We start from the raw sequence: 17,923 nt of genomic DNA, 5'->3' as shown, positions 1-17,923 counted from the left end.
TGGACATGAAACATTTATTAATGAAAATTATATTTTTGTAAATTAACAAATATAGCTTTACTTGAACAAACTTAACTTATTTTTTGGTTAATATACACAGTTCCTTTAAATACCCAACCAATAGTATTTAAAATGTGTTTCTGGCTCCCCCTAGTGGCGGAGTATAAACGGAGAATGATCAGTTTATTCAGTTTTGTTTGCAGAGTTTCTGTAAATGTGTTCATCGAACAAGATAAAAGTTCTGTTTCTGGTTTTATCTTCTTGTATCTCAGTACTACTACGATCTCTGAGGCACTGCTGTAAAGTAGTTTGGTGGTCACATGACCCTGTGGGCGGGTCTTCCATGTTAAGTCAGGAAGTGAATAGAGTCCTTAAAGTTCGAGTCACGACGAGTCGGAGTGAAAATATTGATCAAGATTTTCAAGCGTCCTTCCTGGACTCTGTGTGATCGGAACAGACCTGAGTCCTCGAACACTTCCATCAAACGTGTACAATTAACAGCAGCTTTTATTTAGAAACAATCTTATAAATTATTGACTCTTCTGTGGAACCTTCGATCGAAGCATGTTCTCCACGAACGAAGGACTCGAACCCATGATCAGTCTTGAAGTCAAAGGATCTTCCGTCGTAGAAACTCAAAGGAAAACATGGAGTTAAAAATACTTTTTTTTTTCTACTTTGTTTTTCTCTGCGGGTCGTGACTCGTCTAGTCCTCGACCTCAAGGTCAACCAGGCACGAAGGTCATCGAGTCTTCACCGCGACCCGGTGGGTCACAAGTACATGTGGAGCTCGAGGTTCTCGAGGATCGAAGGAGGTACAAGCGGGAACATCTCATGGCAGCGGACGATACGATTGGCTGGGAGGGCGGGGGGGGGGGGGCGGGGTCTGAAGAGGCTCCGCCCCCTCTAGGCCTTCATCAGGGCGCCGACCACGGCGCGAGCGTTCAGGCTGCGCAGGTCGTTGTAGGTCTGGCCGGTGCCCACGAACACGATGGGCTGACCCGTGATGTAGGTCATGGAGATGGCGGCGCCGACCTGGGGACGCAAAAGGTCGTCGGGTTAAAGGTCGTCGTCTGATTGGTCGGGAGGGTTTCGACGAAGACGCACCTTGTCGTCGATGGTGTCGAACTTGGTGAGGACGATCCCGTCGATGAGATGCGGCGTCTCCGACATGGAGTGGTCGGCCAGAGCTTTGTTGAACTTCACCTGCAGACCAGACACGTTCAAGCCCCAAACTGTAGGTCGACACTCCCTCTGGTGTTAGAGCAGCAGAACTGCAGCCTCGACAACAACTCACTGTTCGAGTTAAACTAATGTTGAAACTTTTTTATTCAGAAGTTTTAAAGCATTTTTGGTAATAATTGAATAAAAAGAATATTTTTTATAACTGTATAAAAAAAATTCAATATATATCCTTACATCCATCAATCCTTCTATCCCTCCATTCTTTCGTCTTTCAATCCCTCCATCCTTCAATCCTTTCATCCTTCTATCCTTTCATCCTTCAATCCTTCTATCCTTCCATCCTTCAATCCCTCCATCCTTCAATCCCTCCATCCTTCAATCCTTCAATCCTTTCATCCTTCAATCCTTTCATCCTTCTATCCTTCAATCCCTCCATCCTTCAATCCTTTCATCCTTTCATCCTTCTATCCTTCAATCCCTCCACCCTTCAATCCTTTCATCCTTCCATCCTTCAATCCCTCCATCCTTCTATCCTTCAATCCCTCCATCCTTCAATCCTTTCATCCTTCAATCCCTCCATCCTTCACTCCTTTCATCCTTCTATCCTTCAATCCCTCCATCCTTCAATCCTTTCATCCTTTCATCCTTCTATCCTTCTATCCTTCAATCCCTCCATCCTTTCATCCTTTCATCCTTCTATCCTTCAATCCTTTCATCCTTCTATCCTTCAATCCCTCCATCATTCAAGCCTTTCATCCTTCTATCCTTCAATCCCTCCAATTTTCTATCCCTCCATTCTTCAATCCTTCCATCCCTCCATTCTTCAATCTCTTCTATCCCTCCATTCTTCAATCCTTCCATCCCTCCATTCTTCAATCTCTTCTATCCCTCCATTCTTCAAGCCTTCTATCCCTCCACCCTTCAAGCCTTCAATCCTTCCATCATCCTTCCATCCTTCAATCCCTCCATCCATCCATCCATCCTTCAATCCCTCCATCCTTCCATCCCTCCTTCCTTCAATCCCTCCATTCTTCAATCCTTCCATCCCTCCATCCTTCATCCCCTCCATTCTTCAATCCTTCTATCCTTCTATCATCCTTATATCCTTCCATTCTTTCATCCTTGTATCCTTTCATCCCTTCATCCTTCCATCCTTCTATCCCTCCATCCTTCAAACCTTCCATCCTTTCACCACTCCATCCTTCCATCAACCTTATATACTTTCATTCCTTCATCCTTCCTTCCCTCCATCCTTTCGACCCTCCATCCTTTCATCCCTCCATCCTTTCATCCCTCCATCCTTTCATCCTTCCATCATTTTAATTCTTTGACAGTTTAATATTCTAATCACGATAATTCAAAAATACAACAAATTACAACATTTTTATGTTGAATTCCAAAGACTACGAATGAACGAATGTTGACATAAAAAATGTATGTTTGTATTATTGGACTAAGAATATTAAAGTATTTGTAGAAATTAAAAAGTGACAAGTTCTAAACCATGGTCTCACCAGCTGATCCACGGCCTCGTTGCCGACCAGAGCTTCTCCGACGAACAGCACCAGGTCCGGCATGTTGACGGCGATGAGTTTGGTGAGCGCCGTCATGAGGGGGACGTTGTCCTGCATACGTCCCGCCGTGTCCACCAGCACCACGTCCAGACACTGGTTACGAGCTGACGGAGACACGAGCGTCACGAAGACGGCGGCGAAGAAGAGAAGCGAGCGTCTCACCGTAAGCGATGGCCTCCATGGCGATCCCGGCCGCGTCCTTGCCGTAGCCCTTCTCGTAGAGCTGGACCACCTGACGCCCCCCGTGTCTCTCGGGCGGGTGCAGGGAGTTCAGGCGCCGCTGGTGGGTTCGCAGCTGCTCCACGGCGCCGGAGCGGAAGGTGTCGCAGGCGGCGATCAGAACCGAGAACCCGTTCTCGATGAGCCAGTAGGAGATCTGGACACACGCGTGGCCACAGTTAACCCCAACGATGTTCTGTCAGTCTGTCAGCGTCATAATGACATATAGATATAATGGTGTCAGCAGACACGACCAACAGAGCACCGAGCGACTGGATCCAACTCTCGTCACGTGACGCTCACGATCGGTGCTCGATTACATTGGTCTGACAGGATGACACTATTATACCAACATTTCTATGTTCAATCTAAAAGGCGACCAATTCAAAAATACTGAATTTAGTAAATTTATTTTTTTGAATAAAAATATCAAACGTGCTTATTTATTATTATTTTTTAAAATCATTTATAAAAATGTGAATTATTTTTGTGAATAATTCACTTATTTATACATTAAAAGGTTTCATTTTTCTTACAAAAATAACTATTTTACACATAGAGTTTGATCAATTTATTCCGATAATTCAAAAATAAATCTACTAAAATCAAAATGTATTACTTTGTAGTTTTTTACAGATCGGATATAAAACTGTTGGCATAAAAGTGTCAGCGTTACCAGACTGAGGTAATCGAGCACTGATCCACTCGCTCGTCCAGTAGCTCGGTGCTCTGTTGTCTGGGGACACTTTTATACCAACATTTAAATTGAATTTGACTTGGCTATGAATAAAAAAAAATACTTGAATAAAAAATACTTGATTATTTGAATCAAAATTTGTGTAAATGTGTAAAAGAAAATAAAAAATATTCGATTTTGGAATGATAAAAAATAAATTGAACCTTTTTAATATAAAAATGATTGAATTTAACGATTCAAATTAAATGTTTTGAAACAAAAATATACATCTTTTAATTTGAAACATGGCGGCGGATGATCACACGGATATGAAAACTTGACGAGTACAAACACCGATACTTATAATACTATTATATTTAGATTCTCTAACCTTGGCCAGGTTGGTGGACTTCCCGACTCCGTTGACGCCACAGAAGGTGATGACGAACGGCTTCCTCTGACTCTGAGCCTCCATGACGTCTCTCAGGATGTCAACTCTCCGCTTGGGCTGCAGGATTTGCACCAGCGACTCTTGCAGGGACTGCTTCACGGTCGAGGCAACAGCTGCGAACCAGGAATAATAAACATCTTTCTCGTACAAAACTAGTTTCAACGGAAACGTGGATGAGACACGTGTCGAAAACTCAAGGATTTAATTTTTCACTGCAACACAAAAATGAAAGACGTGGCAAATATTCACTAAAAATGGAAGTTACTTTATTTTATAGACACTTTATTGAAATATAAACCGTTGAAATGTATCGTTATATCCTACTTTTGTGTTTTCATAAATAGTTAGCACCGGATTATAAGGAAGACTAAAAATAAAGTCAAACGTTTGACTGGGGTTGTGTTATCATCCACTAGATAAAGCTGTGCTTAAGGGAACGTCAACAAAACAGTCAGATAAAGTCAAACTTTATTAATTGTTCCTACAACTACGTTCACTACCATTGTAACGATGTTCAAATGATGTTTAAAAGGCTTCAAGCAGCAGCGCGTGAGACTGGTGTTGTGAGCAGACAAATGTTGAGTGCGCAGCAGTGAAGTTGAGCGCGTGTATGACGGCTATAGCGCACGTGTATGACTGGTTGAGCGCGCAGCAGAGTGATTTGCGCAAAAAAATCTTTTGAATGTACAACAACCAAGACACACTCGCTCAAAACGGTGGCAGTAATCTTACTCCATAGCCGTCCGCCATGATGTGACGTGCGTCGTAAATCCCACTCCGTGATGACGCAATGACGTAATCCCGCCCACGGCGTGTCAGTTCAGAGTCATGAAAGTGTTTGTAAACAAGTCACCCACCAGGTAATGTTCATATAAAAGGCGCTACAGGTGATAAGGCTCACTTTCGTTTTTTGAGAAAATTAAAGGCTTTTAAGTGCGCCTTATAGTACGGAAAATACGGTAATTAAGACCAAGAGTCATGTGATCTGCAGAACATGGACCAGCTCATCTTCCTCCACAACAATCTTGAGTTTTGACTGTAACTCAAGCGCATCCAACATGATGTTACGATGTCATAGCAATGAATGTTTTCTATGATGGTTTTTGTACAATTAAATTCTTTAAAAGTAACAACACATCGTTGTTCCTCCAGTGTCACGATACATGGTATGGTCACACGTGTATCGTGATACGCATCAGGTTCTTGTCAACACTCAGCCCACATAGAAACAGAGGAACAGGACTCACTGGTGAAGGTGCCCATGACTTTGCCCTCCAGCTTCTTGGCCACAGAGTCACAGAGCTGCGAGGCGATCTCAGCGGCTACATTCTTCGCTGGAGACACAAGAGGAGAAAGTCACGGATGAACAAAACCCTGAAGAAGAAGAACGAGGTCTTACTGATGAGGTGCTCCCTCATTTTCTCCAAGATGGGGTGCATGTCCTCCTGGGTGAGACTCTTGGAGCCCACCAGACCCCTCAGCATGCCCAGCATGCCCCCGAAACCCCCACCTTTCTTGGAGCTGGAACGAAGGAAGAAGTTAGAAACATGGATGCGAACAAAGGAAGTGAAAGCGGGATCACCTTGTTTGGCTTTGATTGACATCCCTCACTTCCTTCACCTCCTCCTCTTCCTCCTCCTCCTCCTCCTCCTCGTCTTCCTCACTCTCTTCATAATCCACTGAGAGCAAGTCTCCTACCATCGATCCGGCCGTTATCTCCTGAGGAACAAAACCACAGACTTCAGAAGAGGAAAGAAAGTATTTGTACAAGTAGAAATGATTGATTTCAAGTAAGGCTGCAAGATATGCCATATATGCGGGAAACTGAGCCTTTTAAGTGATATTTTTCTACGATCATGTCGACACAGAAGAGCATTGTACCAATGTCACAACACAATAGTCAAGTATTCGACAATACTACACATATATACTTGTTACTACACTATCACAACACAATAGTCAAGTATTCGACAATACTACACATATATACTTGTTACTACACTATCACAACACAATAGTCAAGTATTCGACAATACTACACATATATACTTGTTACTACACTATCACAACACAATAGTCAAGTATTCGACAATACTTCACATATATACTTGTTACTACACTATCACAACACAATAGTCAAGTATTCGACAATACTACACATATATACTTGTTACTACACTATCACAACACAATAGTCAAGTATTCGACAATACTACACATATATACTTGTTACTACACTATCACAACACAATAGTCAAGTATTCGACAATACTACACATATATACTTTTACTACACTATCACAACACCAGAGTCAAGTACTCGACAATACTACACATATATACTTGTTACTACACTATCACAACACAATAGTCAAGTATTCGACAATACTTCACATATATACTTGTTACTACACTATCACAACACAATAGTCAAGTATTCGACAATACTACACATATATACTTGTTACTACACTATCACAACACAATAGTCAAGTATTCGACAATACTACACATATATACTTGTTACTACACTATCACAACACAATAGTCAAGTATTCGACAATACTACACATATATACTTTTACTACACTATCACAACACCAGAGTCAAGTACACGACAATACTACACATATATACTTGTTACTACACTATCACAACACCAGAGTCAAGTACTCGACAATACTACACATATATACTTGTTACTACACTATCACAACACCAGAGTCAAGTACTCGACAATACTACACATATATACTTTTACTACACTATCACAACACCAGAGTCAAGTACTCGACAATACTACACATATATACTTGTTACTACACTATCACAACACCAGATTCAAGTACTCCACAATACTACACATATATACTTGTTACTACACTATCACAACACCAGAGTCAAGTACTCCACAATACTACACATATATACTTGTTACTACACTATCACAACACCAGAGTCAAGTACTGGACAATACTACACATATATACTTGTTACTACACTATCACAACACCAGAGTCAAGTACTGGACAATACTACACATATATACTTGTTACTACACTATCATAACACCAGAGTCAAGTACTGGACAATACTACACATATATACTTGTTACTACACTATCACAACACCAGAGTCAAGTACTGGACAATACTACACATATATACTTGTTACTACACTATCACAACACCAGAGTCAAGTACTGGACAATACTACACATATATACTTGTTACTACACTATCACAACACCAGAGTCAAGTACTGGACAATACTACACATATATACTTGTTACTACACTATCACAACACCAGAGTCAAGTACTGGACAATACTACACATATATACTTGTTACTACACTATCACAACACCAGAGTCAAGTACTCGACAATACTACACATATATAACTGTTACTACACTATCACAACACCAGAGTCAAGTACTCCACAATACTACACATATATACTTGTTACTACACTATCACAACACCAGAGTCAAGTACTGGACAATACTACACATATATACTTGTTACTACACTATCACAACACCAGAGTCAAGTACTGGACAATACTACACATATATACTTGTTACTACACTATCACAACACCAGAGTCAAGTACTCGACAATACTACACATATATACTTGTTACTACACTATCACAACACCAGAGTCAAGTACTCCACAATACTACACATATATACTTGTTACTACACTATCACAACACCAGAGTCAAGTACTGGACAATACTACACATACATACTTGTTACTACACTATCACAACACCAGAGTCAAGTACTGGACAATACTACACATATATCCTTGTTACTACACTATCACAACACCAGAGTCAAGTATTTCACAATACTACACATATATACTTGTTACTACACTATCACAACACCAGAGTCAAGTACTCGACAATACTACACATATATACTTGTTACTACACTATCACAACACCAGAGTCAAGTACTCGACAATACTACACATATATACTTGTTACTACACTATCACAACACCAGAGTCAAGTACTCGACAATACTACACATGTATACTTGCTACTACACTATCACAACACCAGATTCAAGTACTCCACAATACTACACATATATACTTGTTACTACACTATCACAACACCAGATTCAAGTACTCCACATATATACTTGTTACTACACTATCACAACACCAGAGTCAAGTACTCCACAATACTACACATATATACTTTTACTACACTATCACAACACCAGAGTCAAGTACTGGACAATACTACACATATATACTTGTTACTACACTATCACAACACCAGATTCAAGTACTCCACAATACTACACATATATACTTTTACTACACTATCACAACACCAGAGTCAAGTACTCGACAATACTACACATATATACTTGTTACTACACTATCACAACACCAGAGTCAAGTACTCGACAATACTACACATGTATACTTGCTACTACACTATCACAACACCAGATTCAAGTACTCCACAATACTACACATATATACTTGTTACTACACTATCACAACACCAGATTCAAGTACTCCACATATATACTTGTTACTACACTATCACAACACCAGAGTCAAGTACTCCACAATACTACACATATATACTTTTACTACACTATCACAACACCAGAGTCAAGTACTGGACAATACTACACATATATACTTGTTACTACACTATCACAACACCAGATTCAAGTACTCCACAATACTACACATATATACTTTTACTACACTATCACAACACCAGAGTCAAGTACTGGACAATACTACACATGTATACTTGTTACTACACTATCACAACACCAGATTCAAGTACTCCACAATACTACACATATATACTTGTTACTACACTATCACAACACCAGAGTCAAGTACTGGACAATACTAAACATATATACTTGTTACTACACTATCACAACACCAGAGTCAAGTACTGGACAATACTACACATATATATTTGTTACTACACTATCACTATATATCGTGTCAACAGTTTAGTTCTTCATAAATTGATGTTTGCGTGAAGATCACGGAGCAGATCAAACGATCACAAACAGTAGATCACAGACACATACCGGGTCATTGACGATCCTCTCGGGATGATCTCCGTTCTGAGAACCGTCTCCGTTCCTCTCACTGTAGTCCAGATTCTTGGTGGAGTTTCCACCCATGTCCCAGACACGCATGGTCTTCTCCCGCGGCTTCTGAGGCTTCGGAGACTTGCTGTGAACACAAACCACATTCAAGATGATTCTCTTCGCCTTTTTGTTGACGAACGAACCGTGAACGAAACATCGAAAACATGGAAGAACTAAAAAACACCACATTATGGGTTTACGTTATTTTAATGTTTTATTACGTTAAATTAAAGTTGAAATTTCAGTCCACGACAAAACTTACTTGGAATGTTTTTAAAATGTTTCAGCATCAAACACACGTCGACTGGTAGAACTTTAAGCCACGAACAAAAACGATGGTTTAAGTAGAAACTGTTTCGTTAGTTCTGTTATTGTCATCAACTGTCAAATATTTACTAAATTTAAAAAAACAAATTTACCAAATATTTGGCGATTTTAAACTAATTCATTCTTTCAGTTTCTACTGCTTTATCCCAGTACCATAGGGCGAGTGGCAGGGGACACCCTGGACAGGACGCCAGTCGGTCTCAGGACACACAAAGACAGACAACCATTCACACACACACTCATACCTACGGACAATTTCCCCAAGTTCTCAATCAACCTCTGTATGTTTTTGGACTGTGGGAGGAAACCGGAGTGCCCGGAGTAAACCCATGTGACACAGGGAAAAAATACAAACTCCACACATGAAGGTCACGAGTTGGCTCGACCTGGAAGTGAACCAGCAACCTTCTTGCTGTGAGGCGACCGCGCCAACATTTTCACATCTTAAAGACTATTGTAAATTTAAGGCATTTTAATACCAAAATATGACCATATTTGTACATGAATCACTTTCTAAAGATCCTGGAAAACCATTATTTCAACAGTTGATGAGATTCTGGAGGATTTCGATTGTTGAATAATAATAATAATTGATCGTGACGTACCTGGGTTTCTCCGCAGGTGCCGAGGTGCGCTTGCGAAAGAACTCGTCTCTTCTTTTCTGCATTATCTCTTCGTGGGTCAGGCCGTGGTCGCCGTTCTCCACCGTCTTGGTGGAAGCGGGTTTTCCCGGATCTTTTCTGACTTGTTCTGCTGCAGCTCCTGCCAGAGGATCATAAAAGACAAACTGATTCAAACTATTCTCACGAGCGAATCTGTCAAGAGACCGACCGTCTTTTTTGGTATTTTTACTCTTTTTTCCTCCCTGTTCTTTGTTTTCGTCGCCACCTTTGACCTCGATCATAGATTTAACAGTTTTCTGGGATTTTGCAGATTGTTTGAAGTTCTTCATGGAGACACTCCGGCCCTTGCAGCTGTCCTCGGCCTCCCTGAAGACACACAACGTTCAAGTGTTGGTGAACTTACAAGAATCAGGCGATACTTATCACCATACACTGACAATAATACAATATATAGAGATACTGTAGTAACAAGGATATATGTGTAGTATTGTCCAGGACTTGACTCTGGTGTTGTGATAGTGTAGTAACAATTATATATGTGTAGTATTGTCCAGTACTTGACTCTGGTGTTGTGATAGTGTAGTAACAAGTATATATGTGTAGTATTGTCCAGTACTTGACTCTGGTGTTGTGATAGTGTAGTAACAATTATATATGTGTAGTATTGTCGAGTACTTGACTCTGGTGTTGTGATAGTGTAGTAACAAGTATATATGTGTAGTATTGTCCAGTACTTGACTCTGGTGTTGTGATAGTGTAGTAACAAGTATATATGTGTAGTATTGTCCAGTACTTGACTCTGGTGTTGTGATAGTGTAGTAACAAGTATATATGTGTAGTATTGTCCAGTACTTGACTCTGGTGTTGTGATAGTGTAGTAACAAGAATATATGTGTAGTATTGTCCAGTACTTGACTCTTGTGTTGTGATAGTGTAGTAATAAGTATATAAATGTAGTATTGTCCAGTACTTGACTCTTGTGTTGTGATAGTGTAGTAACAAGTATATATGTGTAGTATTGTCCAGTACTTGACTCTGGTGTTGTGATAGTGTAGTAACAAGTATATATGTGTAGTATTGTCCAGTACTTGACTCTGGTGTTGTGATGCTGTAGTAACAAGTATATATGTGTAGTATTGTCCAGTACTTGACTCTGGTGTTGTAGTATTTACAGACCACATGACTCTTGACGAAGTCGTAACTGATTCAATTTGTTTTCAAACCAAAATATGTCCAAACATCAGCTTTAAAAGCTGCTAGACTGACTGTATCCTCTCGTCCTCAGTCACCGCTGGGACTTATTGACTACTGCCGTCTAGCAGCCTGATGTTTTATCGCAACACAAAAATGAACAAACACGTCGATATTTTAATGTTAATTGTAAATAAAAAAAAATAGTATTTATTTAGTTTTTTACAAACGTTATTAAAATATAAACCATAAAACAACACAAATCATGATATATAGAGTATTGTGAAAAAATAAATGTTGCCGTATCAGTTTGTTCTCACCTCTAATGAGATGCAGGTGTATTTCAGTATATTTACCTGAGAAGCATCTTGAAGTCGTCCACGAACTCAAAACTGTTGTTGAGGAGCTTGAGCGCCCCCTTGTGCTCCAGTTCATTCTTGTAACGATCCCGGAAACGCAGCTGCACGTCATTTATCAACTTGTCGACGTACGTCAGCGTGAGGATCTTTTGAAAACCCACCTGAGCAGACACACACACACACACATGATGGTTACACAATACCACACACAGAGGTGTCCAACACAATCACACGAAGAAAAACTCTTTAAGGTTGATGGTGGTGAAAAACATGTAAAATGACCAAACTGTGAATGAGATATTTTCTCGATATTCCTTAATCATCTGTGTTTTTTCTCTTTATTTACCACTTCCATCATATTTATTTAAACTAAAGTGTGTGTGTGTGTTGTTGTGATGTGTGACTCTATTGTATCATCAGTGTGTGTGTGTTGTTGTGATGTGTGACTCTATTGTATCATCAGTGTGTGTGTGTTGTTGTGATGTGTGACTCTATTGTATCATCAGTGAGTGTGTGTGTTGTTGTGATGTGTGACTCTATTGTATCATCAGTGAGTGTGTGTGTTGTTGTGATGTGTGACTCTATTGTATCATCAGTGTGTGTGTGTTGTTGTGATGTGTGACTCTATTGTATCATCAGTGAGTGTGTGTGTTGTTGTGATGTGTGACTCTATTGTATCATCAGTGTGTGTGTGTTGTTGTGATGTGTGACTCTATTGTATCATCAGTGTGTGTGTGTTGTTGTGATGTGTGACTCTATTGTATCATCAGTGTGTGTGCGTTGTTGTGATGTGTGACTCTATTGTATCATCAGTGTGTGTTTGTACAAAACTCTCTTTTCATTGAAATATTGACATTAGAAAATGATCTTAAGCTCCGCCCACTGAAAGCACTTTTTTCTGGAGATTAAATCTTGTTGACCATAACCACACCCACTCTGCTGTGATTGGTCAAACATGGAGGTTTGTCACCATGCGTCATCAATGGTTTCCACCTCCAAGGGACTCGTTGTAGAAACAAAGCGTAAACACAGCTGGAGGAGGAGTGAAGTCACTATTAAATCATAATGGACTCTCGTAACCTCTTGTTCGCCCAGATTTCAGAGCAACTTTACAAAGTAATAAAGTGTAAAACATGGTCATGATGAGAAGTTACTGCATCTTGAAGAACATTCACTACATGACAGGAGAGTTTATTATTAGTTGATGTTTAAACATCAGTTTTAGTCTTATTGGAAGTCTGTAAAATTGTTAGATTAGATTAGAGTGACTTTATTAATCCCTCTGGAGATCTTCTTCGGGAAATTAGGTTTCCAGTTCACAGCAGAGGATAGAAGGAACAGCAAGTTTCATTATGTCGACATCCATCGTCTCCGTTCTTTATCTTATCATTAACACTGGCGCCGATATTAGAAGTTTCCCTGAAAAGCAATTTAAGATGTCAGTTGTGTCTCCGCGCTGAAACACCTGCGTCACTTTCACGATTCACTGTGATGGACTGAGAGCTTGTGCTACAAACATCTTAAATAAATACAGACTTATTTATGGTTTTCTGAACAATTCACTCATGTCGAAGTCAACATAAGAGGCATGTTATAGACGAGAGGTTCGGAGGGTTTTTGGATTATTTTTGTTGTGGTTTTTGGACTGATACGGACAAACATTTCCACGAGTATCTTTGGAAAAAGAACAGATTAGTCTGAAAATTATCCCGACCCTCAGTCAAAGTAGAGAACGAGTGAGATTTGAGTGACAGGCGAAGTGTCCCTTTAAGTTTGACGCACAAACAAGGACCACAGATCATCTTTAGAGTCAGTATTAAAATAAAACTCACCACAAAGATCAACTCGAACTCATTGTCCAGCTTGTACTTCAGACTCAGGCCTCCATGATTGAACGACGTGTTTCCACTTCGTTCCTGGAAGAAAAACAACAACACGTTTGGATGAGAAGCTCAGATACGCAGGTGGATTGTTGTGACAGCTGTCACTCAAACATGTCATCACATCAACGCACTTTATATTTCCTTCACTCACGAACATTTATGTTCATGTTTAAATAAACAACAACAACATGTTTACTTTGAAATGCGCAACAGATGCAGGTTTCCTCGGGCTAACGTTAGCAATAGCTGCTAATGCTAAAGAGGCAGTAGAAAAGCTCGGGTGTTGGACCGGGTCAGCACCGGCTCACCTGCAGGATCACGGAGCGGATCAAGGCATTGACGGGTCCGGCGAAAGACTCGGTGACCCCTGACCCCTGGAAACACCACAACACGATCCCTCCTTTACTGAAGATGGTGAAGAAGTCGAGCATCTGAACACGAGACAAAGTTAGACGCCCGCCATGTTTTATCGTCTGCGTTGGTTCTGTTCGTGGTTAATACGAACCTTTTTCCTCTTTTTCAAACACCCACAGACGGATAATCCACGCGAGCACCAGCAGGGAAAAGCAGTTTGAGACACGTCAGAAGCAGAACTGAGAAGTGACGCAACTTCCGGCTACGCAATACTCGAATCGCTACAGAGCATGCGCAATTATTTTTTTTTATCATTTTATAATTTATTATTATTATTATTATTTTTAAATCGCTTTTCATCATTTCAAAAATACATTTTTTTAAGTAATTTTCAGTAATATTACATATTAGTACACATATCAATTCGCCTTTTTATAAAAAAAAAAAAATCCCCCCGAAAAACATTGGCATATATAATAAAATACATAAATACAATATAATAACCTGAACAAAATACGTGGAAAAATTATTGTACACACCAACAAATAAAACGTTTAAATACTAGATTAAAATCGTGGAATATAAGTGATTGTTTCAAAAACAGAGCGTTCGGATGGTTGCAGTATAAGGTTTGACCACTAGATGGGGTAGCATAGGCTTTCCTACTTTATTTGATTGATTGATTTTCCTTTATTTTTCCTACATTCGGGTTATTTAAGTAGTTCACAAAATAATATTAAATATACATACACAATATATTGAGACATACAGTACACAACAACAACAATAAATGAATAAAAAACGATAATTAAAATGATTTAAATACTAATGTAAAACAAACACAATAACAAATACACTAAATATAATTATAAATACACACACTACAGAATAAGAAAATTAATTAATCAAATGCAATTTAAATTTAAGTTAAATCACATCCATAGATTGATTTCACATAGTCAACGAATATACAGAATCATCTGAAGAACTCTGTGCAGTTTTGTAATTATTTTTGTAATCTACAGTTTCATAGCGTGAAGAGTAAAACTTTAATAAATCATAAATTATTATTATTATTTAATAGCATTAAAAACGTGTTACATGGAGTCGAGAAACTGATGTTGTGTGAATAAAAATCATCGATGCATCTTAAATCAATTGTTATTGACCAATATAAGGAAAGAGGCTTTTAAAAAAACAAAACAAAATCACCATCATTTACTTTTTTCATTCTATCAAAACCTCCATCAAAACACATCAGTGTTTGTGCTGCGACTCTGACTAATCTCTGAAAGGCATTTATTTTTTTAATGTTACACGTCCAGTCCTGGATTAGAGGAACACACGACCTGTTGTGTAACACACGCCTGAATATTTCTATTAATATCTCAGATTATGACTCTTGACTGACTTTTTTACTCACTTTCCTTCACATTATTCACTCAACAGAACATCTTCGTCCACATGTGACCAGTGTTTGTTTGACGACACGACCATTTAAACCACAGGTTAAGTACACAAAAGCAACAAAGGTAACAAAGCACAACAAAGCACATTAAACCAGGACTCGAGGCGAGGAATCTAAATGCAGACGCAATAATAAACTACTTTATTATTTGTTATTTTTTAAATATTCATCTTTATTATTCACTCTCAAAAGTTGAATAAACAGTTTTTTATATATATTAAAACAGGTAATTTCTTATTTTTCTGGATTAAATAAATAACTATTGATTAAATTATCTCCTACTTAGCTATAAAATTATTTAACAAGGTGTTTTATTATAATTACAAAGATGTAAATGTGGAAGAAAATCAAAGAAAGAGTAGAAGTTTTAAAATGAAATTAAAAGCGTCACATTTTTTATTTGATTCTCACATGAATGGTTTTAATATTATGTTATATATATGTTATATATTATTATTCTTTAAATATATATATTCATTTGCAATAATATCTCAGTCATTACAGACACATTTCCAGACTTATATCTGGTGTGAACAAGAAGTAGAATCGAGACACGCGTGACTCATAATAACCATCGAGCTATTGTTGTTGCCATGACGACGAGACCATCATGACTGAAAAGTCGAACCTTATGAACAAATGAGGAAATATCTACCTGTCACCCTCTCGTCATACTGCCACCTAGAGGTGTCATTTTTTGACTAGTCTAGCGAACTATACTTTGAATATATTTCCTGTATTTGTCAATATTGGGTCCACAGCATGACCGGCTAATGTGACTTCAGAGAAAATACCATCTTTTTGTTTTGACAAAAGACATCACTGAGAGTAATAACAACACAGAGACATTTGTTTTCACAATATGTTATTGATATTCAACAACACTATATTGTTTTTTGACGTGAAAATCATTGAAAAAAAAAGTATTTTATGGTTTACAGTATTGGAAATACATCATTGCCATCAGAATATTGAAAGGTTGAATTTTTATTCAAATATTGAAAGGTTGAATTAATTTCAATTATTCAATATTTGTTATGTTTTAATTTCAATTATTCAATATTTTTATATTTTAATTTCAATTATTCAATTTTTTTTAATTCGTAGCGTTTTTAACAAAACAATTTGAAGCGTTTTAAATTCAATATAACATATTTTGAAGCATTTTAAATTCAACTTAAAACAATATGAAGCCTTTTAAATCCAACAGTGTCACCAGACAAAACCAAACGAGTACATTCGTCAGTCAGACCAGATGAAGGTGTAGAAGATCATGGGTTCATGGTGAGCAAAGACGCTTTGACTGTTAATCTGAAGCTTCTTCTGGACCCGACCGGACTCTCGTCAGGTGAAGCAAATGTTCTTCCTACACCTTCAAAAACGCTTCATCACCTCCTCCCGTTTTTTTCATACTCTCTGAAAGTAAATCATGGCTGAAGTTCTATAAGTTCTATATACACCAATATCAGGGACATTTTAAAGGCATTATTGCGAAACGTTTCAAAGAAGGAAGAAAAAACGTGAGAGTATTTCCTGCCGCGATGTTTATCATCTTCCACGTCACTGATGTCGTGAGAGATTAGATGAGCTCGACGGCAGATTCACAAAGTTCCAAGAGGCCCAACAAAGACACGTTCTCTTCATCGTACGTTCTTATACGTTCATTTGACTGTTTCCTTCTTGTATTGATCCCCAGATAATATGTCGCTTTTTTATACTTTTTATCAACACTAACTTATTTTAGTGTCAGACACCAGTGCTGTGTCTCAAATCACACACTTCTCTTAGTATACTAGAAGTTAGTATCATCAGGATAGTGTACGTACTAACTAGTAACTAATCCTCCACAGATAGTATGTCTCAAACATACTTCTCTTAGTATATTAGAAGTTAGTATCATCAGGATAGTGTACGTACTAACTAGTAACTAATCCTCCACAGATAGTATGTCTCAAACATACTTCTCTTAGTATATTAGAAGTTAGTATCATCAGGATAGTGTACGTACTAACTAGTAACTAATCCTCCACAGATAGTATGTCTCAAACATACTTCTCTTAGTATACTAGAAGTTAGTATGCATCAGGATAGTGTACGTACTAACTAGTAACTAATCCTCCACAGATAGTATGTCTCAAACATACTTCTCTTAGTATACTAGAAGTTAGTATCATCAGGATAGTGTACGTACTAACTAGTAACTAATTCTCCACAGATAGTATGTCTCAAACATACTTCTCTTAGTATACTAGAAGTTAGTATGCATCAGGATAGTGTACGTACTAACTAGTAACTAATCCTCCACAGATAGTATGTCTCAAACATACTTCTCTTAGTATACTAGAAGTTAGTATCATCAGGATAGTGTATGTACTAACTAGTAACTAATTCTCCACAGATAGTATGTCTCAAACATACTTCTCTTAGTATACTAGAAGTTAGTATCATCAGGATAGTGTA

General features: G+C 38.3%; 1 protein-coding gene across 1 annotated transcript; it reads right to left on the bottom strand.

Annotated features, from left to right (window-relative positions):
* Positions 1-14,173, bottom strand: srpra (SRP receptor subunit alpha). The gene is made up of 15 exons (XM_087796025.1): positions 14,147-14,173; positions 13,950-14,072; positions 13,591-13,674; positions 11,756-11,919; positions 10,417-10,574; positions 10,191-10,347; positions 9,196-9,343; positions 5,688-5,824; positions 5,505-5,626; positions 5,353-5,439; positions 4,046-4,218; positions 2,922-3,135; positions 2,700-2,863; positions 1,108-1,206; positions 1-1,035 (listed from the first exon to the last, which is right to left on the bottom strand). The coding sequence occupies exons 2-15, from the start codon at positions 14,070-14,072 to the stop codon at positions 907-909; spliced, it is 1,959 nt and encodes a 652-aa protein (XP_087652151.1). The 5' UTR covers positions 14,147-14,173; the 3' UTR covers positions 1-906.
* Between the last annotated feature and the right edge of the window lie 3,750 nt (positions 14,174-17,923).

Source organism: Callionymus lyra, chromosome 7, assembly GCF_982586985.1.
Source record: "Callionymus lyra chromosome 7, fCalLyr1.hap1.1, whole genome shotgun sequence".
Taxonomy (NCBI): domain Eukaryota; kingdom Metazoa; phylum Chordata; class Actinopteri; order Syngnathiformes; family Callionymidae; genus Callionymus; species Callionymus lyra.
The sequence above is the reverse complement of the archived record's forward strand: the minus strand, read 5'-3'. Positions and strand labels throughout refer to the sequence as shown.